General features: G+C 35.5%; 2 protein-coding genes across 3 annotated transcripts in view; one reads left to right on the top strand and one right to left on the bottom strand.

Moving 5' to 3' along the window:
• The window catches only part of LOC106133758 (uncharacterized), a 49884-nt gene that overhangs the window by 1336 nt on the left and 20933 nt on the right, over positions 1-27615 (bottom strand). The window contains exons 2-3 of one of the 2 annotated variants that reach the window (XM_060953624.1): positions 1302-1368; positions 559-760 (exon numbers count right to left, since the gene is read on the bottom strand). In XM_060953624.1, the coding sequence (XP_060809607.1) occupies positions 559-760; positions 1302-1368 (269 nt within the window). Of the gene's footprint in view, positions 1-558; positions 761-1301; positions 1614-27615 lie in introns of those variants that run through there. The other variant, XM_060953623.1, reaches the window with a different exon arrangement.
• The window catches only part of LOC106133757 (potassium channel subfamily T member 2), a 70643-nt gene continuing 52281 nt past the window's right edge, over positions 9254-27615 (top strand). Inside the window, exon 1 of the mRNA XM_060953622.1 lies at positions 9254-9453. Coding sequence (XP_060809605.1) covers positions 9254-9453 — 200 coding nt within the window. The remainder of the gene's footprint in view (positions 9454-27615) is intronic.

Raw genomic sequence — 27615 nt, 5'->3', positions numbered from 1 at the left:
GCTTTGCGGTTTCGGGTACTCATGACATGACCTTTTGCCAGGACGTCCTTAATTTGATCGAGATACGTTCGTCTTGGCCTTCCCACTCCGACCTTTTCCTCTACACTCTTCTTGTATATTTGCTTAGTCAACCTGCTTTTATTCATTCTCTCCACATGAGAAAACCATCTTAACATACCTTTCTCTATTCCTGTTACCACATCTACTTTCACAACACAACATTCCCTTATCACGCTGTTCCTTATCCGGTCACTCAATTTCAAACCGATCATACTCGTTAACGCTCTTATTTCCACCGCATTTATTCTGCTTTCGTGCTTCTTTTGCCACACCCAACTTTCACTTCCATACATTAATGTTGGGACCAACACGCCTACAATACCTTATCTACAATTAACCAAATTTTAAAGTAGTGGACAACTGCACCACTAAATTCAATTCGTAAAAAATATTCTACCATGGCTTATAAACTCTACACTGTGTCCCACCAGAAGAGCAAAATTTTATCGGGTTTGGAAAAGATATGAAAATAGATATCGATCTAGCTGCGCAACTTACAGGCTGAAATATCTTAGGCCCCATCTGTAGACATTGGTGTAAAAGTACGCAGATATAGGATTTAAATGAAAATTTGTTCTGGCACTGGTAACTCCAGCAACAATTGCTATAAATGATATTCCAGCTTGATATCCATCAATTAATGTTACAAGCCCTGCTTTAATATTTTCTTTAGTAGGTTTGATAACCTCTACCGTGCTCTCTGCGAAAATAAAAATTACTTTATTGTACCACAATTTACTTGCCGGGGCTTCGATCCTGTAAACATTTTCAGAAATCAAGCCTGTTGTCTGAAGCTACTCTATCTGTGTACTAAATTTCCTCGAAATGCATTGAAAATGCATTTGAAGTCTTTTGAGTCTAAAAAGCAAATAGTCTAAAAAAGCCTTCGATCAGTATTGCCTCTAATAACCTTAAAAGGTGTATTAAAGGTCATAAAACTTAAAAAAAAAATTAGAATATCATCAATAAAATTTACTGCAAAACCAGTAAGTTTATATTTTCTTATGAACGTTATACTTCAATATAGCGGATATTCCAAATAGCAAACGTTCATAACGCTCAGTATTCTTTAGAAAATTGTTGGCGACCAAAAATTAAAAATAAATTGATGGAAATTACATTTGTTAAGTAGTATGTGGTAACAATTTTGTGTTTCTGAAACGTAAACTATCCAATAAACTTCAACAACCACTACTTCAAAGCAAACACTAATCATAAATTTTACGAAACTAATTTCTCACCAGTTGTTGGTATGGACAAATCCAGGCCCAGACGGGGTTTCCAGAAAAATTCTCCTACCCCCACGGCCTGAAATTTGAAAAAGATATCACGATACGTACGGTTAAAAATAATGTTCCTTTGCTGTTTCATACTTGTTAAACCTTCATGGTTTTAATATCAATAACGAACACCCTGGCCATTGTGCATTGTGTCAGGTAGATTCAAAATAAGAGGTACTGCTCATTCTCTTCTATTATCAGTTGTGTCATGTACTTGTGTGTATCTGAAATTTTATCTACAAGAAATAAACTAACGTACTCACTGCACTCTCTGCTTTCATTTATTATAACAGGTTATGGTACATGCAATTTATAAGGTACTTAGTAATGTGGATACAAATCCTCTCGATACTTAACTTTAAATTCAATGAATGGGCTACTGTTGGCATCTACAAAAGTAGAAAGACTTTGTACGATTTATATGCCCAAAAACAGTATCGATTTGAAAGCGGCTTCGTAGACCATGTTAGGAATTATTCAAAAATTTTCAAAAAAGTATGTCTACATGCAAAATCTTTGTTCATTAAAAACAAAATAAGTAATGCTCCTAACAAAACAAAGGAAACCTGGAGTGTTATAAACAAGGAAACTGGTAGAAGTAATTTTAAAGAAAATATTAATGAAATTAAATTTAATGATAGGAAAATTACCTCTACAACAGAAATAGTAAATTTATTTGAACATTTTTTTACAAATATACCGTTGGAATTAACTTCTAATATTGACTCATGCCCTAATGAAGCTGAAATACTACTTAAAAATAATGTCAGCATTTGCAGTTCCAAATTTAAATTCTTAAATATTGACCCTACTGACATTATTAATACCTTTAAAGAACTTAATCTGAAAAAGTCTGAGGATTATTGGGGTATGTCGGCTGTTGTGATATGTCATATTATAAATATTATAGCTGGGGACTTAGCATATATATTCAATAATTGTGTTGACCAAGGGATATTTCCAAATTTAATGAAGTATAGTAAACTAATTCCATTATTCAAGAAAGGTGAAAAATCAGATCCTGGTAATTATAGACCAATCTCAATTTTACCAATTTTGAGCAAGGTGTTCGAGAGAATCATGCTTAATCAAATGCAGCGTTACTTTAAGTCTAATAAATTATTTCATAGTCAGCAATACGGCTTTACTGAGGGGAAATGTACAACAGATGCAGGTGTGGCTCTTGTCACTCATATTCTCAATGCATGGGAAGACTCACAGGATGCCATCGGAGTGTTTTGCGATCTGACCAAAGCATTTGATTGCGTAGATCATAGAACTCTTCTGCTCAAGCTCGCTCATTACGGGTTCGATACTGCTGCCGTTGAACTAATTAAATCATATCTTAGTAATAGATTACAGACGGTAGATTTAAATAATACAAAATCGAAAGGAGCGACGGTAAAAATTGGGGTACCGCAAGGTTCCATTTTGGGACCTTTTCTCTTTCTGATATATATCAACGACCTGCCTTGCATGATTGAGAAACAGACTGGCATCGTGTTGTTTGCAGATGATACGTCACTAATTTTTAAAATGAACCGCCGTAGCGAAATCTGTGATGATGTGAATAGCACTTTAGCCGCCATCTCTAACTGGTTTACAATCAACAACTTACTGTTAAATGCAAATAAGACCCAATGCATTAAGTTTACACTTCCCAATGTGCGGCAGGCAAATGTGGATATTAGTATAAGTAGTAAAAGATTAGATTTTGTTGATAGTACTACTTTCTTAGGAATAACATTAGATTCAAATTTGAAATGGCATGCTCACATTTTAAAACTTTCTAAAAGGCTTAGTTCTGCAGCATACGCTATTCGTCGTATTAGGCATTTGACGGATGTGGCAACTGCTAAGCTAGTATATTTTAGTTATTTTCATAGTTTAATGTCATATGGTCTACTGCTTTGGGGATCAGCAGCAGACATACAAACTATTTTCATTTTACAAAAAAGGGCAATTCGATATATCTACGGTCTTAAACAAAGAGATTCCCTTAGAGATTTTTTCAAAAAGCTAAATATTTTAACTTTGCCCTCCCAATACATATTCGATAACATCATGCATGTTAGGAAAAACTTAGACTCTTTCAAAAAAGTAGGTGAATGTACTAGTAGATCACTGCGGAACAATTACAAGTTGTCGATCCCAGCACATCGGCTGGCTAAGGTAGGGAAATCATTTCTGATTAATTGTATAAGATTTTATAATAAATTACCAAAAAGTGTTCTTGAAATGAATGACAGAAAATTCAAACAGTATATTAAAGTTGAGCTTTGTAGGAAAGCCTATTACAGCACGGATGATTATATTAATGATAAACATGTGTGGCCCGAGCTGGACATAATGGCCTCTTAAATGCTTGTGTATTTTTGACATGATCTTGACATAATTTGTACAGTATGTACATATTTTATTTTATATTTATTTTATTTGACGAAATATTCATATTGACATAATCAGTTCTACATTCATACATGTTTTTTAATGTAGACAATGTGCATTCGTCCACGATTTAGATTTAAGAGATCTATATTTGTAAATTGACGTCCTATGAAAATGCTGCAGTGTAGTTTGTTCCGCCGCTTCTTCTACACATGCGCTTTGGAAGCGGTAGTAGTTATAATTAGATTTAAGTTATGTGACGTCAATAAGTGGTACCTTGTATCCAATTTTGAAAATAAATCTATTCTATTCTATTCTATTCTATTCTATACGACTGCACCATGTTCGTCAAAAACGGGTCAAAGAAGTTGACGGGGAGTAATTTCCCTAACTGGGCATTCAAATTAGAATGAAGTTGATACTTCTGACGCAAAGATGCGAAGGCAAAAGCAAAGATTTGTCTTACATGTGACGAATCGGTGTATCCTATAATAAAATCTGCGAAAACTAATATTTAACGGTTTGAAAAAAGCATATGCAGATAGTGATCTTACAAAAAGACTTACCCTTATGGAAAAAAACTGTTGTCTAATGAGTTTAACAAGCCAGGAGGTATGCAAGAATATGTTAACTCTATTCTTGCTATTCAACAAGAACTGGTAGCAAAAGGAGCAGGCATAGACGATGAATTCTTAACGAAAAATCTAGTAGCAGCACACTAAAAGGAGGACATACGTACTTCTTCAACAGCAGTACCTACAAGCATTATGGACGCAACGCTTTACAGCAAAAACAGGAAAAAGAAGTTCTGCAAGAAGTTAAGGCATTTGGTTTCGGAGTGTAAAAATAAAAACAAAAAGAACAATTCGGCAACATACAATTAAAATGTTATTTCACAAAATTGTTCAAATTACACTTCGAAATGTACACTTTCATCTTGTTTCACTAATGATCTTCCCATGGGTTCACAAGATTGGTACATTGATTCTGGGGCGTCCTCCCATATGTCCAACAGAAAAGATTGGTTTGTGAATATGCGTCGCCACATTTCATTAATTACAGTTGCAAATAAGGAGCAGCTATTAAGTCATGGCAAAGGTAAGCTGCTAAGTTTCCGATTGCGTAACATTACCGATGTTCTGTAAATACCTGGTCTAGCCACAAATTTGCTATCCGTTAGCAATATGGTTAAAAAGGGTTTCTATATTTGATTTGCAAATAATTCTGAGAGGTGCCGTCCAGAATTATTTGCAAACTATTATTTTAACAGGAAATGTCAATGCAACAGGGTCGTATCATAAAGGCATGTATAGACTCGATACAAAAAATTTGCATGTTTTTATGCACCAACCAATGAATCTGATATACTTTGGCATAGTGTCTTGATCACCTTAATCAAAAACGTATGCATATCTTGAAAACGAAGTGTACAGGATTACTCTGGATTGTATAACAAAACATGTTTTCCATTACTAAAATATTTAATAATAAATTGTTTTTCATTTGATTTTAAAACAATTTTTAAGAAAAAATCATCAAAAACTATAGCTATCAAAAGGAGATCATTACCATTACGCTTAGTAAAGGCAATGTTAATTTGCTGTCTGTGCAAGCAACATTTTATGCATTGCTTCACAGACTTAAATATTCCATAGTCGTGGAGCCTGCTTAAAACCGTAAATGGCTTTCTTGAGAAGACACACTTTTTCCTTAGGATAAGTGGAAAAGCCGCCAAGTGCTCCAATTTCTTCTTCAAGATCACTATTAGATAATGTAAGCTGTTTCCACATCTAAATGGTCAACTTTCAGTCCATGAAGTGCAGCAAAAGCGATCAAAAGACGAACTGATGACCATTGGGCAACAGGAGAGAATGTTTCGCCATAATAGCAATAAGCCCTGCTACTTGAGTGAAGCATATGGCTACTAACCTGGATTGAAAAGCCAAAAGCTGGAAAAGCCTCAAAAGGCGCAAATATAAAGGCATAGGAAATAACAATTTATAAATTGAATTTAAAGGTAGCGTGAATATTTATTTATTTAGAATTACCAGTGCTAACAATAACACAAAATAAACAATTCAGCATTGGGAATTAATGAAAAGCAAAAGAAAGTACCTAAGCTCATGGGACAGTGAACGGCGAACAAACTCCGCCATGTACCATGTTTCTTAAGTTATTAATTAATTTCCACAAGCAACGCTGAACTGTTAATTTGGTCCATATTAACTGGTTCATACAATTAACAGGATTTTGTAAATAAATTTAATATTCATGATACAAAGGGTTAAAGGTTTTTTTTAGTTTAGTCCCTACATTATCTTTTGATTTACATATTTTTCTTACATCTATAAACCTACACACAAAACACAAGTCAAAAACAATGAAAAATAATATGACAGAAGCATACCTTGGCTGCTGGAATAAATATTAAAAATACTGTAAACAATGTATGTTTTTCCATTATTTGTAAGTATATTTCTTTGCTATGCTTGCAATTGACTAGTCTCCTTCGTTACCAAGTTATATTTAAATCTACTTCGTAACTTCTAAGATGTTGTGTTCAACAAAATTCTTTGCTCAGGAAGTTTGGCAATAACAATGAAGATGTTGAACAAGCACAAAAATCGCTAACGCGGAATTCTAAGCCCCGCTTAATATTGTTACTAAGAGTTACTACCATTGCCATGCCATGACGTTTCAAAGTAAAGCAAAAACTGGAAAATAGGTGCTCAATAGTAGTTTGGGATGGAGGTACTATTTCAAACCAAATTTCGGTGGAAGCAGTAAATAAAGGGTGTGTAGAAATCTGTGTTGCCACATGGTACACAACCTTCTAACAACGTATTTGGATATGATCTGAAGAAAGCAGGGGCGAAGAGGCTGAAAGAAGCAGCAAAACTTATGAAGAAGTGATGAAATGACAGACACGGAGAAAAGTGAAGTATTTCATACAGCTAGAAAATAGTTGGTTTTATTTTAGATTTAAAAAGACAATTTAGCAAATCTCTCAAGAATTAATAGAAATTAAAACAGCGCGGAATAAGATAAAGAAAAGAAAAGTTAACAGATCAGACGAGTGCGCGAGGACGTGGGACACAATAACTACGAGAGCATTTACTTACCATGTTGTTGTTTACGCTGGTGAAATTTAAGCTTTATTGAAATATATTCCCTTTGGAGCGTCGGTGGTCGAACGGTAAAGGTGGTCGGTAGAAATGTGTGTGGGTGCACAGGTTCAAATCCTACCTCTGCCGTGTACCAACCCAATGACTTCATAGTTACGAGTATGTTCCCAATGAACATAACTCTGAGTGCTAATCGATGCTCTTACGATGAGGGAAAACATCATGAAGAAATCTGCACTCCAGGCAACTGAATACCTTACCATAATCCAGCATCAGTTAGGTTACCCTGCAAAAAGTTGCGAGTCAGATGAAAGTCGCTTAAAGTTAGATGAAAGGTTTTCAAATGAAGCGAACCAGGATCGTGCTCTCCTTCGACTACCTCTATTAACTGCTTTTGAATGCAGTATACTATCTTTTTATTATGCTATATGAATCTCAATTCCATCATAAATCCAAACAGCTAAACGTAGCCTATCAGTCTTTTCAAGACTGTTGGCTCTATCTACCCCGCAAGGGAAAATGCAAACAAACCACGATGCAAACTGGAAAATGGTACATGTAAAATCTTCCTAATTTTACATGTACTACTAAATTCAAAGGATATCTTTAACACCACTCACAGATTTACCTATTTGTCCATACCAATATTATAAATGTGAAAGTATGTGTTTGTTTATCCATTTTTCAGGCCAAAACCACTGAACGGATATAAAAAGATTAAGATTTGAGCATTTACTGATTGTCACATGGACAACTAAATGTAGAAGCTATTCACGTGAAACTGTAAAGGCATTTGTATTTACTCAAACAGACCTGTTTGATTCTATGTTGTATAATATGTTTTAATGACGAATGAGCGATGATTTTTATTGTCAATTGTAATATGTAGTTGCTTTTAACGCAGTTTCAACTGCATTCTTACTATTGACAGACCAAAAATTGTACAAAACACCCCATGTGTAATTTAATATTAGATTCAATATTTAACATTGATTGGTATGCAGGTAAAGAGAAGGCAATAATTTAATCCGAAACGTCAGTACAATTATCAAATTCCTACCATGATCATCAAAAACCGTTAACTAGTTTGCAAATTATTAATGAAAATGTTAAAAATATAGCTTTAGTGCAGTTCTATTACCAAAAATAATCACGACGAGATTTTTTTTCATCGCCACCTATTATTGAATATTATTCATTGTTATGTCCACAAACATGACAACATTAAAATAATCAAATATGCTTAAAATGAAAAAATGTTTTAGAATTCTTATTGTATATGATTTTGCATGGAACAATGAAATCCCTAAAAAACCTTTTTTCTAACCCGTGTCGATGTACATTTGTAAAACAGAGAGGCCTGCCACAAATTTTGAACAGAGATCAGTGTCTATATATAAGTATATATTTTATACAGCCACTGACGACTGAATACTAATGTTTGACATTTGTATGAAATATTAACGATGTAAGGAAACAATAGCGCTGCGGTGCGGTAGTGGTTGAAATTCGAACTACAAGGGGAGCGTGGTCGTCCGCATCGATCCACCCCGCCCAGCTGCTACTTGCTCTCACTTCACCCTAATCCTGTTCCACACTTTGCTCACTTCACGTTTTCTTATGTATGAAACGTAGTATCTATACGTGTCTATTGTTTAGCTATCTCCATTAACAAAACCTGAAATTTTCTTGGCGGTATAAAGGTCACAAGTCGAAAAGGGGCTGTAGCAATCAAGCTATGTTTTCGTTCGGACGTCTTTAGATACATGAACTTTTAATTTGTTTCGGATCCAATATAGTGTTCGTCATAGATGAAAAGGTTCAATCGCGATAAATCATTAACAGAAGAGTTAAGTGAGAAAAAGCAACAATAACGTTGTGAATGTTTATTGTTGTGAGTATTGAACGACCGCGGCAAAGTTTAAAATATTTGCGAAATGTAAACATTACGATACGTTGATGTCAATAACAATATACCACATAGCCATATCACAAAGCGAACTAATTCTTAAATCAGTTGTAAAAATTATAAGTGCATTTTACGTGACTGACGTGAATTAGAAGTGTTCGCGATTTCATCGCAATCATTTTATTTGCAAACGGAACTGATAAATTTTCACCACGTTTCGCCACGGAAAATTACGTTATTCAAATCACTTCCCGTCAAGAGGATCACCACTGAATGCACGAGGGCAGTCAGTAAAAGCGGCGTCATTGAGTCGAATCGAAGCCTCTCCAAGAGTGTCTGCAGGATCAGAGTGCGGGCATGGCGTAGCTGCAGTGGCTGCCGTCGCAGGCGGCGGCGGCGTCCGCCCTGGCTACGGCTATGAGGCACTCTCAGCGGCTAGTGACGGCAGCGAGGGCGAGCCTGACGACGGTCCAGAATATACTGCCTTCGAAATGGAGCTGTCAGGCGGCGGAGAATCCGCTGAAATTCCTTCATCGCGTGGCTCTACTAAAGTCAACTTTCCCCCAGAAGTGGAACAAGAGCGGCGATCAACAGTAACGGCTGCCACTGCAGCTGCCTACCACAGGGGACGAGGACGCTCTATGAGTGCTTGGAGTGATATCAGCAGATCGAGCATACGGTTTGAAGAAAGGTAATTTATGCATTTTCTCTACCTATTATGTATAGTCATTTGACATCGTTTTAACCTAAATCAGTCATGAATTGCCCAATAAACATTTATTACGTCCATAGATCATGCGTTTTAAGGGAATCGAGAAAGTAGGATGTGCTGGATACGTTTAATATAATTGGTGTGCTATAACAGAGAAGGGCCGACGGTTCATGCCTTTACATCGTCAAAATAAGGATTCAATACAGACAGGGAAGTCTACATCCACTCACCAATAAAGCAAAGATTTACAAAATATGCGAGCGCCATGGGTATCATGAATACGCTTGACGCATTCCGTATCGGGCCACGTCGTGGCATGCGCATTGGAAACCACGGTTCTCTAAACTTACATTCGCAAGGTCGTTAGTGATCGCTCACTTGAAATAGACTTTGAGCCAACTGCCTTATATTGTTCTACGATTTGTAATTAAAGCTTCAGGAATCTGAGCAGCTTATTCAATGTTTGCAATGTATTTCGGTGACTATATTCTGGTGCAAACTACAAAGTTTGAAGATTTTATAACTTCTGTTTTATAATACGTCATTAATTCAATCAATTCACACTTTAATAAATTACGATCTACGAAAATTCAAATAATCACATAATACATCAAGAAGAACAATCAAACTGAAAAAGTTGTAACAGTTATAGTTATACTACTTATTAGTACAGTACACACCACTAGGTACTTTATAGTAATGTAATAATCTCTCACATTTTAGCACGCGAGTATGATCCTTACAATAAGCTACAATTGTAACATGGAATTATATTTAAATCAAACATGTAAAATTCAATACTTAAGGCCATTAAATTGAAGTAATCTTTAAGATAATACTCATAAGAGTCCTTCAAACATTATGCACTAGTGTGATCCCAATTTAACTGAAATGTTACTAACATTTTTAAGGAAGAAATCCATAAAAAACAAATTAAACTTAGTTAGTTAACAAATAGAACTTAGTCGCCTTTTACGACATCCATGGGAAAGAGATGGAGTGGTCCTATTCTTTTTTGTATTGGTGCCGGGAACCACACGGCACCGAAGCGGAAGCGGAATGTGGAAGCGTAACCTTTGGAAACCACGTCCGAGTTAGTTTCAAGCTTCGTTGTTAGTGATGAAACTATTTTAATCCACTTAAAGCAAATTGGGAAGATTAAGAAACTTGAAAGGCGGGAACCTCACAAATTGAGTGAAGTAAACCGGCAGATGCGTGTCGACTGCTGCGTTACATTACTTAACCCGCACAATAATGAAAGGTTTTTAATGAAATCTTTAAAATTGACCGTAAAAAAGTTACTTGTATGCGTTTGGCGGACAGGGGCTGGTGTCCATTGTGACCATTACAGCAGACGATTACGGCAGACGTCTATTGTCAGCAATTGCAAAAATCACACACTGCACAACAGACGACTACCAAAGCTCCTTTAGAGCTTCAATTGGAATGTCTAAGACATCCACCGAACTCCCCGGACCCTGCTCCAACAGGTTACCTTTTTTTTCGAATTAAATGTGTGTGGTTGTCTTATCGACCTCGACCCAGTTTAGTATATACTGAGCCTTCTAAGTAGGTAATGGACATTAGATCGATTTTTACTTTATAACACTCTACTAACTAACGAAAAGCACAATAAGAAAAGTTTTTATGAGTTTTGCCGATATCCGCACATTCTTTTTTCTCAGTTTCTAAAAACCCGAAAGTACCTATTTATTGGAAGTGGATGTTGGGTGTAGCCGAAAAACACGATAGCAGAATAAAAATAATTTTGATTATATAACTCTTCATTTGACTAAACTGATTTTGTTGTCCTACGTACTCAAACATACTGTCGATGAATATACGTATTCGTATCTTTTTTATACCGAAAAATATGTCAAATTATGACACCAACCAAATTTAGAAAGAACATCAAAATGCGAATGGAAAGATGAACTCATTCGAATTAAAGTCATTACTATAAGTAATAATAATACACGCAAAAACTAAAAAATAAAAAAGTCTATTTTTTTTATTTAACCATCAACTACCGTGTCAGAAACAACAAAGGAATTTTATTGCATTGCAAATAAATTTAAAACCGGATTCAGGAACAGGAAAATTTTGCCTACTGCAAATGCGCATGTAAGGTTTTGTAAAAGTACCTATTTACTTACTGTTAAAAGGCTATGTACTACAATTGTCAATTAACATGTCAAATGCACTAACGTCTATCTACGATCTACAGCAGAGATTATTTTTATTGAAGTGTTGTATTTACGTCTAGCTCTACTTCTGATCTTTGCAGTTGTTAGGCACGCTATAGAATCCTTAGCCAATCTTATGAAATCCTAACCTTGCCGTGGTATTTTGTTAGATACTGGGCAGTCAAATTCGATTTGGTGTACGGTCTGTTCGGGGTCTCCACGCCGGCCTGCCGGCGATTCGCATCTGTTCCATTCGTTTTAATTAACTTCTTTAACAAAATTATATATACAGTATTATTTGCTGCAACTGTTCCTTAATTTATTTACCAAACAATTTAGGTGAATTCCAAGTAAAGAAATAAATATAAGATGATACTAAAAAGTGAGAGGATTTTGACCCTGAGAGCTTGTCAAGGCTATTTTCCTCATAACCAACTGGTATACACAAGTACGAGTAGTTGTGCATTCCCTGATAAGTTTTCCTTGTGATATAACGGTAGTACAAGAAAATAAATATAGCTACATATTTGTGAGATTCCATTTACAAGTTTATTTATTGACTCAACTTTTTTAAGCTGTGCAACAGTTTGTGCAATTGCTGAGCATCCATGGATATGTTAGTCAGTACAACTGATCGGGTGTGCCAGTGCCAGTACAACAAAAAAAAAGATTTGATCAATAACTGCAGCCTGTTATAATCCGCATTATGAACCATATGTAGCGGGAGCGATGATTCGGCTCGACCGCCACCAAAGGGAAGATCTTCCGCCAGGCTAGGTGTTATGCCTGGGGAACCGCGGCTCCAACGATGTTGTGTCGGAGGTTGTATATATAGCTCCAATCCGTGAAATCTCTGAAATCGCGTTCTAGATACTTCGCTGCTATTGGTTGAGCGCGTCATTTTCTTCGCGATGATTGACAGTAGTTGTTTTGATTTGATGTTTGTGGCGAGTGGCGTAGAGATGTCGCCACACATACAAGACTTGTTTGTTCTACTTAATTCTTATTATGGTTGTTACATTACGCAGTTGTTAAGATACTTGCCGGTGAAGATCTTAAAAAGCAGTCAATTTCATAACGAAGTGTGACAAAAATAAATATAAATCGAGCAATTTAGCAATTTCAAGAAATTAAAAGAAATATTTACAACATGATTTCCATTGCCTTTGTTCTGAAGCTGGGAATATTGGAGAAAACACTTCCTTTTGGGACCAAGTAGAATTACAACTTAGTTAGAAAGCCCGTACTCATAAATTTACCAAGCCAATAAATGATGAAAGATAAAAATTAAAATTGGTGTTGTCAGATCTCTAGAACTATCGTGCAAGTACAAAAAAATATACAAGATTCTAAAAACCTTAATTTGAGACATTGACCATTGAAATATTGTAAGTACGCTTTGTTACGTAGTAAATTTTTTTTTTCGTACTCGTACCACGATTATTATATGTATATCTTAAACCGCAAAAGCGATGTTCCAGTGCACCATAGCAACATTGTAGCAGTGAATAAATCTCTCTCTTACTACTTTCCTTGGCAATGAAAAACTGGGGTAAAACAGGAAACTCTAACAAAGCTTTGAGTACCATATAAAAATATGTATTTAATGATATGGACGAATTTTTTATTACAAAACCTGGCCACTTAAATACATATTTTAATACTTATTGTTGACCAAAGATCTAACTATAACCTCGGAACTTACTTGTCATTCTCATCCAATTTTAGACATGTTAAAGCAGTGATTCTTAAAAATAAATTGGCATCCCGAGACGCGAGAATTTGCGAAGGGAAAAAATGCTATTTTTAAATTGCTTCACTCATAACCGGTGAAACGGTTATCTTTCAATGCCGGATGGTAACCATTCGGCTTTGACGATTTTCATTAGATATCAAAATGAGAATCACGTCATACCTACCTTAAACTGCGAAGCGCATTATTGAAAAAATCCCATTGGGTAACCTTCGATTGAAAAAAAAATTTATGTTTAACGCTTTATTTTTGAGCTACAACAATATTTGCAAACAGGCTTTTCATTGCCACTATTATCTAGAGTCTGGTATAATATCTTTTGTAGATATAATAAAAAAACTTGTTGCTGCTTTTTGTAGGTGACACTTAATACGTTGCTTTTAAGGTGGTACTAAAGTTGCCTTTTGTAGGGGGCGCTAAATTAGTCGCAAAACCAAGTACCTCTACAAAAGTAGAGGTACTAAATTTGCAGAAATGTGTGAAATAATTTGACATTGGTCTGTATTTATTAGGATTATTATTAAGCAGGGTTGCAAACAATACGCAGCCCACCTGGACGAAGAGTTCGATTTTGAAAAACCCTTTCTTGTGTAAAAAGTATGTGGTAAAATCATGCCTCTGGCCAAATAGCAAGTTCACAGCTATTTTGCTTTCAGTTTTGCAATGATAGTTGACTTCGTTCTATTGGGCCCATTTTTGCCCATACATAGAAAAAAAAATTCCAAACACCATGAGACACTCAAAATCATGCCAAATTTTAAGTCTATTAATCAAGGTTTTTTTTTTCAACTTCAAACACCTTTTTCATACCTGTGTTGAAAAATCCTTGCTTATCTTAGCACTACGTATGAACATAAAACTGGTGGCCTAATTGATTGACTTTTGGCTTCTATAGTTTAGGCGAGGTGTTCATGAAAAAGACAGTATTTATGCAGGAAACTATAAAAAAGCTTCCCAATAATTCAGCAGAGTACAACGACAACATTATCAGACTTCAGTGATGGTAAGGTGCCATATTGTTGTGAAAAAGGGATTAAAACACCGGCACAAGTATATCATTCTTAAGGAGGTAGTTAAGCCTCTCACTTAATGGCACCACTAACCAAGAATGGCCCTTTCAGCCAGACTCGGCGCTGGGTCATAGAGCTCGATCCATTCAGTCTTGGTTTGAATCGAACGTTCTGGACTTCATCCGAGTCGAAGACTGTCCGTCACCTTATCCTCATTTTAATCCACTGGATTACGATTTACGTTTCAGTTTTAGAGAGTAAGGCTTGCTCTAAACGTCAGAACAATTTAAATCCCTAAAACAATTCAAACGATTGGCAGTGGAGAGAATTTTCCCATAAGAAGAATGGGTGCTGCTATAAGAATCTGGACTAATAATAGTATTGCAGCCAACAAAAACCATTTCGAATAAGCTTTGTTTATGTAATAGTATCTATATAACTCTTATTATTATTATTATGTTTCTCCTCTTGGATTTCACGGGTCTATACACCCCGGATTTTTGAGAGGCTTGCGTGGGGATATAAATCCAACACGTAGAGGCCCTTTGGAGAAGTTGATGTTATGTTGTTCTCCTGCCAAAACCCGTTCCCGGGCATATCAATAGATGATATGTCCATGAACAGGTCTCGGCAGGAGGTGGAGCTATTACAAATTAAGGAAAAGGATGATGGGTTATGGAGTTGACGTTTGGATGGACCTAAACTGGGCTATTGCTGGAGAAGTTCGGACACCTGCCATAATCATGAATACGTGACTACTATGTGGCAGGTGGTGACTCGCCACTCACTAAATGGGCCCCTCAAATCAGTCACCATGATTGGCAACAAAGGGGCAACATCGGCGTGGGTGGCTAAGGATGTCGAGAGGTGAGACTGCGGGGCGTGAAATCGTGATGATCCAGTCAGGCACCCCCGGCGTTATGACATTTTACACTTCCATCCTTCGAGCGTATAGCTCTCGCGACTCCACTCTTACCGGCCGGTTAAGGCAAGCCAGAGGTAGGGGTCCTGTCCCTCATCGGTTTCCACTCCGACCTTGGCGTCGCTACTCCCCAACAGCTCGCCACAAGCTGCCCTGCGGAGTTATTATTATTATTAGTAGCGTTGTATATTAATATATAAAACTAACATACCGTGTAAATGTTACTTACATAAAAATAATATAATATAATATCTGCACCTTCATGCTTTTATAGACAATGTTCTTTGTCATGTTTGGATTTGGATTGTATTGCATAATGGTGTTTATCTTAGTTACCATGTATATCATCTAAATAAAATGTTTTAGCTCTTTACTTGCGATATTTATAATTTTCTCCCCCAACAATTGTTATGGACCCAGAATAAGCAAGAATATAAGTAATTGAAATAAAGTTATATTTCGAAAAGATAAGTACCTACGCAAAATGACATCATCAAATGTACGAATCGAATTATTAACTGGGGACAATTATGATTCTTGGAAGATACAAGTTGAGGCTTTATTAATTAAATGCGATTACTGGGAGTGTGCCACAGGAGAAAAGAAAAAGCCGTCGGATGAGGCAAAGTTGATAACTTGGACGAGTGCAGATAGAAAAGCAAGGTCCGAGTTAATATTGTCATTAGATCCGAGAGTGTGTCGTCATGTAAAAAATTTGACAACATCACGAGAGGTTTGGCTAAGATTAGAAAATTTGTTCGCATATCGAGGTCCTGCTAAAAAGGCGACACTAATGAAAAAGCTTATGTTACAAAAAATGAGCGAACAGGAGAAAGTAAGCGAACATTTGAACAAATTCTTCGATGCAGTTGATCGTTTGGAGGAGATGGACATAAAAATCCATGATGACTTGTTAGCAGTAATGTTGCTGTATAGCTTACCAGCAAGTTACGAGAACTTTAGATGTGCAATTGAATCTAGAGATGAGTTGCCAAAGCCCGATCAATTGAAAGTGAAGATAATTGAAGAAGAAAGCTCAAGAAATAATAAAGAAGTTGAGAGCATAGAAGGGGCTATGTATGTTAAATATAAACATCACAATAAGAAGAAAAATATAGCAAATGAAACGGGTTTTAAGTATAAATATTTCAAATGTCATATATTTGGACATAAGGCATCGGACTGTAAGAAAAAGAAAGAGAAGACTTCGGAGACCTGTAATGTTGAAACATATGCAAATTCAGAATGTGTAGCTTTAACTGTTCATCATATTTCAGATAACTGTATGGCTGTCAAAAAGGCTAGGCTTGTCGCAAAAGGATATAGTCAACAACAAGGCCTTGATTATTTTAGGACATTCGCGCCAGTAGCAAGAATTGCAACCTTAAGATTGTTAATTGCTCTAGCAGTTGAAATGAACATGGACATTGACCAGATTGATATAAATACAGCGTATTTGAACGGAGATCTAGAAGAAGATATTTATATGAATTTCCCAGTGCTATTGAAAGAAAACTTAGAAAAGTTGGTAAGTTTGGAAAATAAAAATACTGTAGTACATAAGCGAGCTAGAAAGATGCTTGAAAGTATAAAAGCAGGGAGTGATGCCTGTCTTTTGAAGAAATCTCTCTATGGACTTAAACAAGCAGGTAGACAGTGGAATATAAAGCTGGATACTAAACTTAAAGAGATCGGTTTAAAACCGGCCGTAAGTGAACCTTGTTTATATCACAGGCCAGACGGTAATGAATCTGATCTTTTTGTTGTTGTTTACGTTGATGACATTTTGGTTTCATCAAGGGATAGAGAAATCATCAATAATTTCAAGCAAGAACTTTTCAAAAAGTTTGAATTAAAAGATTTTGGCTCGGCTACGTATTGTCTGGGAATAGATATAAAGGAAAATGAAAAAACATATCATCTGTCACAAGAAAGATATATACAGAAATTTTTTGATAGATTTTCCATGGTGAAGTGTAATCCTATTGGAACTCCGATGGAAATGGGAAAATTGACGATAAGTGAAGGAAAGATAAAGGAAGAAAAAAGATTTCCGTATAGAGAACTTATCGGAGCTCTTATGTATCTGAGTGTGGCAACAAGACCCGATATTGCAAATGCAACTGCAAAGCTTGCACAATTTGCGGAGAATCCAAATGAAAGTCATTGGAAAGCTGCAAAACGGATCCTTCGATATTTAAAAGGTACGTTGAATCATGGTTTAACATATAAGCCAACTGGGCTTTGTATACAAGGGTATTCTGATGCAGATTGGGGCAGCTGTGAGGTCGATAGACGATCGTTTACCGGATATGTCTTTATTGTAGGAAGTGCAAGTATTTCTTGGACTTCACAAAAGCAGCGAATTGTGGCAATATCTACATGTGAGGCTGAATTTGTGAGTTTAGCAGAAGCAATGACAGAAGCTGTGTACTTGAGTAGTTTGCTGAAAGAATTAGAATTACATCAATGGAGTAAGGTAAACATGCATGCGGATAATCTAAGCGCTATCTGTCTAGCCGAAGATCATGGCGTTTATCACGCGAAAAGTAAACACATTGATATTAGGTATTTTTTTATAAGAGATGTGTTGCGTGATAATAAAAATATTGTGTTAGAGCATTTGTCAACGGCAAGATGTTGGCAGATATACTCACCAAACCTTTACCATGACAAATTCATGTGTTGCTGTCAGGTGCTTTAGGTTTAAGTGCGTTATAGAGATAGCTATTAAACAAGCATGAGTTGAGGGGGTGTGTTGAATAGGTATTGCACCTTCATGCTCTTATCTTAGTTACCATGTATTTCATCTAAATAAAATGTTTTAGCCCTTTACTTGCGATATATATAATTTTCTCCCCCAACATTAATTTCTTGTCTGTCTGTCTGTCTGTATGTATGATCACGATTATCTCCGAAAGTACTAAACCGATTTACTTAAAACTTTTACCAATTGCTTTTGTTTTAACTCAGAAAACATTTAAAGTTTGTTTCATCAAATTCGGTTCACTAAAAAAAAGTTATCGACATTTGAATGAACTGAAGGCATGAGTTTGCCTGCAAATAAGTTACGGAATTTAAAATTCAAAGTCATTTATCATTGTACGACAGCATAATAGCTATAACATATAAATATAGGTGAAAATCAGTTTGATAATATTCTGGGTTTGCCGCACAAAACATGCGTAATTCTCACGTAAAAAAATTTTTGGTTTGTTAGTCTACTTTAGTACCGTGAGGTTCCCGGCACCTATACAAAAAAGAATAGGACCACTCCATCTCTTTTCCCATGGATGTCGTAAAAGGCGACTAAGGGATAGGCTTACAAACTTGGGATTCTTTTTTAGGCGTTGGGCGAGCAACCTATCATTATTTGAATCTTAATTCTATCATTAAGCCAAAAAGCTGAACATGGCCTGGCCATTCAATCTTCTCAAGCCTGTTGGCTCTGTCTACCTCGCAAGGGATATAGACGTGATCACATGTATGTATGTAGTCTTCTTTAGTTTCGACACCAACGCAACGGCCTTGATGGTCCAGTGGTTGGCGCGTGAGACTGTGAAGTTGGCGGTCCAAGTTCGAGTCCAACAAAAACAAGATATTTTTTTGTGTTGTTTGAGTATTTTATTAAAACTGAATAATCAAAATACTACATAAAAAACAAACTGCAAAAAATTTTCGTTTGTTTAGACTGAAACGGATAGAGAATTTTTTTTACATTTTTTGTCTGTCTGTCTGTATCTGACTGTATGATCAAGATTCAACTTGAAATTTACGCGGACGAAGTCGCGGGCAACAGCTAGTATATATATAATATATATACATATAGAAAATATTATAATGACGCCTTAACAAAAGGTTCAGTCTGATGAACGTTTTCCCATGACATATAAAAATTGAAAATCTGGAACACCTGAGGCAGCACCATGATATCTCTCTAAACAATCAATTTGGAGTTACCTCTGCGACTCAAGTTCTTAGTACACTCGAGCATTTATTTGACTTGTACTTATACGAGTCCGTGCTCTAAAGACTCGTTCTTCCACTCGGTTCCAACGTATGAATGACAAACATCTATTGCGATATTTAAGCCAGGATTGTAGAAAAAAGTAAAGCTTTTTTTTCGTGAATGTAAGAATATATTTTTTTGAAGAAAACATGAATGAATTCAACCATAATATTTTTGTATTTGAAATACATTTCATGAAACTGGGAGGTGCGTTCGGGAACAGGATTGCCGTAAATCGGGGTGGGGTGAAAGCAGGCGCTGGCGGAGGGCGGTGGCGGCCAGCCGGCGGAGGGTACTCTCGCGGGAGACGCGACGCCAGCCGACTCAAATCACATTTAGTCTTTCAGATTGTGTGAAACGCACGGCGCGCCCGCCGTTACACGCGTATTCGTGTGCTCGTGCCCAAATCTCGCGAACCTTCATGTAAATCTGCACATGTGTTTGGCATAACACTACACATATAGCAACTCGAATTATTTCAAAACTACTAATATATGCATACCTTTGTGACAAAATTTCTTGAACTTTCCACTTTTCCTCTTTATTTTCTTCGAAATTAGGAATAGAATTTGTAACAATATATTTGTTGTTTTTAAAGCCAAATTAGTTGGATGGAGAGTAGCGGTTATGGAATTAGGAGACGAAATTTTTTTCATATATGGACGCAGTGGGTTTGTATTACTTGTATATCCCAAATGTATATATATGTACCTATCTTCTTGACATTTGATCTATGCACAATAAACTAAATTCTTCGAGGTGAAAATTTAAATTTTGATATAGTCTATGTAGATTTTATCTAAAACGTACAGCATGTTGAAAACGTATCATTTAGTACCATTAATTTTTTCAGATAGCATGTATAAAAATTTAAGTTTTTGTTTTGAGGTCAACTACAAGACAGCTCACTGACGGCGGAAATAGACTATTGTGCAGCGACACACCACTCGACTCTAGCACTCATCTTTTCTTCCTTCCCCTCTACGCGAAAATATATTCTTGTCTCTTACCTAAATTTTAATACTGTAATGATATGTTTTTAAACATATTTATGTACTGTTCAATTTGGGGTTAAAGTCAATATTTTAATCATGTACCTACCTGTCAATATAAATAATATATTTGATAATTTGCTAAATATTTAAGCACTTCCAAAATATTAAATAAAAATCAATCAAATGATGCTCTTGCATCGTAAACCACAAAACCCAATAGGACTCGTCGTATATTTCGGTTCCAATTTATAGTTTCCCGTGTCATGTAAGCGTCTATTTCACTCGACCTCATTGGGTTGCTCAGTGTTTGTGTACAATGCCTACATACACAGGGCTTTGTAGATGATTCCATAGACGTATACATATATCTGCTAGATTGCTACGTGTTCAACGTTTTCACTTAACCTAATTCTTTGAAACTTAGAATGATATTATCCTTTCTTCATCAAAAGAGAGCAAAGTAATAAAATTAAATTCTTTAATAACTATAAAAAATTAATTTTAGCTAATGATTGTATGTCTATTTAAAAGTAACAGATTGCTTTTTGCTACGGTCTATTATTTTTTGCGTTTTGTTTCGGACTATTGTTAGACTTAATGATAAAATTGAGATTCAAATAGTGAAAGGTTGCTAGCCCATCGCCTAAATTAAGAATTCCCAGTTTCTAAGCCTATCTATTTAAAAAATATGTATTTAGTCGCCTACAACTTTACAAAATGTTGACCTGTTTATGTTTGAAATAAACAATGGAAAATCAAAAATAACAGTAAAAAGAAAAATGTTAATAAATAGTTATTTATATTATAGTACAAGAGGTGGAAGAAATATGTATATACTCGTATCTGGCACTAAACTACGACTAAACTTATTATGATGAAAATACGCACTAAGACTCCGGCTGAAAATCCGGCCATGTGCTCACAGTGATATCCTGCGATAGGTGCTCGTCAGCGCCGACATCCCGTTAGATTTGAATTATGTCGTGGATAGCCCATACTCTGAGGCACCAGGTGCGAAGATACGTTGGCTTCATTCTACGTCCGTACAACTAGTTGTCAGGTGGTGATGTCTCTGACCCATCCTCAAATGATATTGTGATATTGTGTAAAAGTCACAATTAACACTTGACGAAATTCTATAAAGTAAATAATTTTGAATAACATTTGTTAAAAATAGAACGGCTTGCAATCGATATCCTCCTTTTTTGAAGATCTCTAATATAAACTCCGTTTTATAAGTACTACTAGAAAATTTATGTCCAAGACCAATAATGTTGCAACTAACGCCTCTTGTTACAATTTCCATTTCTAAAGAATTGTGGTGCTTTTACATAACTATGAATAAAAATTTGAATAACATAGTATTTTCTCAGAGTATATATTTTGTACTCGGTTCAAAGAGATAAAGCGTACAAAGTTCATTTCTATGCATCCGTTTATACAATAATTTGAATAAGTTTCACCCCCACAATTTGTTTTGTAGGCTATTCTTTCATAGCTTTTATAGGTAGAGTCTGCATTTTTATTAAATTTGTTTTTTAGAGTCTGTATAATAATTTAATTTTAAAGTTTTTAGTTTTAGTAAACCAACTCATGACATATACTTAGAACAATAAAACAAAAATTACTATTATATAAAACAAACTCACTATTAAGTTGCTTTTTCTATGACCAGCATTTTTAAAGCCTTAATTACGCGCACACATATTTGTAAAATATTGATTTGTGTAAAGCTTTTCATATTGTTGCCTCTTTAAAATATTATGTATTGTGACACTTCGCTGAGCAACCTAAATGTACATATTTTGTCCTTTTTTCACGTGTATCATCAAGTTAAAATCACTTTAGTCGTCAAGACATACTCAACGATATTGGGACTGTAAAAAAATCAGTATAAAGAATTTAATCTTAACAATTACATTGTTAGTAAATTTTTGACTCTACAAGACAATACCTTGCACTGTAAAAACGTTATACGACACTAACCTTATGACCAGCCCAGCTTCTTAAATCGCCCAATTAATTCATTTTACACTACTTCGTCACTTATACTAAGTTTTATTTAATAGAAAAGTAAAGAGCAGCGAAAATTACTTTCATAAAAAGAAATGTTGGTTGTTTAATAGAAAATAAATTTAAATTTACATTCAAAATTATAGCTTACTTTTCTTAAATCCCATTAAATTCTTAAGTATTATGATAAATAAAAATAAATAAGAAGGTAATAAGTTAATAATAATAGTTCACGCATATAAAGAAAGCCTAGAGACCATTTTTGTCCTGCATATATTGTGTACACTTTCATATTATTAAGTACTAGCTCTCTCCAGTATTAAAGAAAAAATTCCGTTGTTCCCGTTACCGTGGAAAAATAAATCCTGACAAAACTAATACCAAATTTTATCAAACATATTCGGTATAGCAGTGAAAGCGTAACACACCAACAAACAAGCCACTATTACCAAAAGATCCATTATTTTTTCTCAAAAAGCGTTAGAACTTTTGCATTACATTAAAAGCATCCATGTTGGTTCCAAGACAAAATTATTCAGCCGTTAAGATAAACATGAACTTCAGAGTCTTGTGAAGTTTGGAAATAAAGACGTGATATGGTTGTGTGTCAAATGAAATTCTACATTTTTCTGTTGTCGTCATTACATCTTACTTATCCATACCATAACTGTAAGACGCGCGTAATAAAGCTTTTGGTATATAATCAAAGTTTCTGGAAGAAGCATAAGTTATCCAGGTTGATATTGCATAGTTATTTAATGATACCACATAATATTTTCATAGTCGCATTTCTCCAAATTATTAGTTATAAGGAATTACTGTTAAAAATATTCACGCAAAAGAACTAAAGCAATGACGCATGTCTCAGGTCTCTCTCGTCTTTTAAATTTTATTACGCGTAAAAATACAATTTTACGATATTATTACGGTTTCATAAAATGTTATTGTCTTGTTACATATGACATTCTGCTAAATTGCTGTCCAATGCCACATTTATGGGTAAATAAAATCAACAAAATTGCTGTCCAATGCCACATTTATGGGTAAATAAAATCAACAACATACAAGTTCCTTTCATGTTAATAAAGTTTGCCCATTTAATAAATTTTGTGAAACTTTAATACTCTGCTTTAATTTCTAGCTATAAATATTTAAATCAGTTAGCGAGTATCTTATTCTTTTTTAACTCCAGTTAATGAGGTCGTATTTTTCCTTAATATGTAGGAGTAGGACCACCAATTTACGAAGCTCAAACTAGATATGTACCGTGGTGATAAATGAGATTTTACACAAATCATATATAAGCTAACCAAACTAAAATGAATATGTGAAAATGGATGTCATTATTAATGCCTCGCATGTTAATATTGAAATGCTTTGGGGATTAAACAGCACCAAGTACTTCATATCGCTGGATTGGACAAACTTTAGAGACCAAATCGGGGACATAATTTATGTACGAACGAACGCTCCTAAATGAAATTTAGGTCATGGACCAAAGGTTACAAAGGTATTTTTATACTATATGCAGATGTACATATATATGTTAAAAGGCATATCTACACTTAGTCCTTTTCTTATCTAAATATACCTAAAACTTGCACAAACATATCTGACATTAGTCTAAGACATCATCAGCACAAGTGAAAACCGTGCACATATCATGCCAGAACACCATTAAATTCAATCACGGAAGACTGTTTTAAGTGAATGTGAGTGATTTTTATTCTTACACTGCCTTGCCTTCACTAAAACCCGAAAGCACCCGAGTGCGACTAGACGGGATAATGTCGATGTTCTTCTTCCGATTTCACAATCTGCGACGAGCTGAGGAGAACCGAAAGAAGCACAACAGAAACCCGAAAACTAGACGAAACATGAGCTCAGACACACTAACGGCTCCATCACGATTGCTCGAACGACCACTCAGCGAGCCAGTAGACAGTCTGGATGAAATCGCCCTACAAATACCCAGGTTCATAATTGTTATCGATTCGCTTTAGATTTGTGTCCCTGATCTCACGAATCTTGTGTGCTTAGTTCCTTCATATCCCGCAATTAAGTTTCTTGTTAGCACTTAGAATTTATTTGTAAGTATCACTAGAACAATTTTATAAGTTGGAAATTGTGGAAGAACATTTACAAAAATACCTAAAACCCTTTATGAATGATATCTAGACACACGGTAGCGAAAGGGATATGTCCACAATTTCCTTCTTTAATATGGGGGCCCATAATAGGGCTGTAGACGCTTAAAGTATGTATATGATGAATTTTTGTTATCACAAATTCATTGAACATTTATAGAAAATGTGGATTCCAATTCTTTTTACGTCATTATTCAACATTCAGCATTATTCATGTCCTTTATTGATAGTTTCGTCACTTTGCCACGACAGAAATATTCAATTAGAGCTATAGCAGAGAAATGCAAAGAATTGGATTCCTTAATAGATAAATATTAGATTGCCTTATGAACGATATAAAATAAATAATAACGTGCTCATTAAAATTTATTCGTGTGTTGGTAAACTGAAATTATATGTTTTAATTTATGCAACAAATAAGTATTTCGTGTTGCCTGTATATATGGCCTGGCTATGACAAAACAAGGTAAGGGTAGTGAGGAATTTCAGTTACAAATATTCTACTTGCACTCATGCGACATTTTGATGATGAGATGATTTTACGTTATTTATAAATAGCTTATATATTTTTCCGCGGTTTTGCTCGAAACATTGCTGTTCAAGCTTACCCTTAAAACGTGATCTCTTCACGCATTTTCCGTTTTAAAAATATTGAATCAAGATCTATCGAAACTGCTATAGTTAGGAATTATTTCTTAACGTGTAACTGTTCCCAAGGGAAATTCACCCGAAAAAAGCCGCAGGAAAATACAAGTTCTTCTCACAAAATCTCACTTAAAGAAGTTTGTAATAGTTGAAAGTACCTATTAGGTAGGTTTAAGATTACATTACATGTTAATTGTGATTACATTAAACTTGCATGTATGCATAATAGTTTGTTTCCGTTAGCGATATAGATACAACTAAGAGGGACTGGGTTGAGAATTGAAGATGAAGCGGTTTCCTTTATAATAATACTGGATTAAGTCACGTTTTTGCAAGAACCGACTTGTATGATTTTCGCAATCTTTTAAAAGGAAACTTAAACCAAACTGATAATGGTTACTCACATAATGTAGTAACATAAATGTGCAAGTTAACCCACCTACTTGTACATAATTCAGAAAAAAAATATTTGTACACGGACGTAGTAGGATTAAAACCTTTGCTCGTACACCTTTTATTCATGTGCTTGCTTTACCTGTCGACCGCTCCACAACAGCTCCTGGCACCAATAGAAATAAGAACATGACCTCACCATCTCTTTCCCATGAATGTCGTAACAGGCGACTTAATATAAACTTTGGGATTCTTCTTTTCTCTTCTTTAAGGCGACGGACTAGCAGCCTGTCGCCTTATTTGAATCTCAATTCTATCAGTAAGCCAAACAGCGGAACGTATTTTCAATCAGTATTTTTAGGACTGTTTTTTTTTATTTAGTTTCATTTTTCCGATTGCCGTATTTGCAACATATTGAAAGATTTTTCATTACAAAATAATATGTGTAACTGTACCTTTATAACATAGGATAAGAAGGTAGGTGATTTGTTTTAATATTGCTTTATTATAAGAGGTCGGCAAACGCGGCGGGGACGGTTAATGTGTGCCCAGTTAAGTGATAAGACGTAAATTTTTCGGTTTTCTAGTCTTTTAAGGCTTAGAAACTTCGCAAACACAAAATCCTCGCCGTTCTCTTTATGAGTCTTGCGTAGGCGCGTTACTTCACTACCATCGCCGTTCTTCAATCTATATATATAAAACTCTTCCGTTACTGAGTGACTGACTGACAGACAACGCACAGTCGAAACTACTGGTCGTAGACAGCTGAAATTTGGAATGTAGGTTCCTTGGGATATGTAGGGGAGCACTAAGAAAGGATTTTTGGAAATTCAACCCCCAAGGGGGGGAAAAAGGGTAAAAACGTTTCTATGAAAAATCTTATTCCTTGGGTTTATAAACTTGAAACTTGGCATGAACACGTACATAGGCAAGTAAATATGTTTGACATTATAAGTTTTTTCAAACTACCCTCCAATCGTGATTTAGGGGGTGCGATTGGGTGACTGATTTATTAACGCACAGCCGAAACCGCTCGGTATAGGAGTCTGAGATTTTGAACAGAGGTTCCTTTAGTAACATAAGTGAGCACTAAGAAGGGATTTTTGAAATGTCAACCCCCAAGGGGGGGAAACGGGATAAACTGAGCCGGGGCTGCGGGAAAGTTCTAACGAGATACCGTGGCCCCGGAACGCAAAGGGCAACTGAAGGAACGAGGTGGGTTTTAGTCAGTAAAAGTCTGACACTCCCTTCCGTTCCACCCAGAGCGGGAGAGGTCATTTGATGATTTCCCATCCTTAAAAAAAAAGACTTTGTATGACAACTTTCAGTCGTCTCTTTAACATACATAATAACATACATAATTATGTACATACATGCATAACATTAATAACATCACGCCTTTAAATCCCTATTTTGTGTTAACACTACCCATACAAACAGCTAAAAGGAAACAAGTGAAGAGACGAAATTTGTCCGCATCCATTTTCACCTAAATTCTTAACGTTAATGAGATTTACTTTTTATTATCAGGTCAACCTAATAGCCTCACATGTACGTATAACTTCGTAAGAATTTTCTTTCAACTCCTAACCGTTGAGGAGTTGTACCTTCCATCATCAGCTCATTCACATGGGATGATGACTATCAGACGCAAATACTTAAACAGATCTATGAAATTGTCAAAAACGTAATTGCCTGTAAATTTGAGGTTTGCCCTTGATTTCCCTGGAATACCATCATCAGATCCTGACTAGGTAACAACGGGACCAACTTGAAAGTATACTCTACCGAACAAAAAAAGAATCACGTAAATCGGTCCATAAATCTCGGCGTAATCGGTATGCATAAATAAAACACCCGAATTTTATATATAAAAGCGAAAAACACTCACTTAGGAATCACGAAATCTCAAAATCTACTGAGCCAATAAAGATGAAATTTGACAGGAACGTAGATTTTAATTAGGAGGGATACACTAAGAAAGAATTTTTTGGAAATTAAATTCCTAAGGGGGTAAAATGGGAGAAATTTTATGGCGTATCCTTATAATCTAAAATAAATTTGCGCG

Source organism: Amyelois transitella, chromosome Z (assembly GCF_032362555.1).
Source record: "Amyelois transitella isolate CPQ chromosome Z, ilAmyTran1.1, whole genome shotgun sequence".
In the NCBI taxonomy this organism is placed as follows: domain Eukaryota; kingdom Metazoa; phylum Arthropoda; class Insecta; order Lepidoptera; family Pyralidae; genus Amyelois; species Amyelois transitella.
This window is presented reverse-complemented; position numbering and strand designations above follow the sequence as displayed.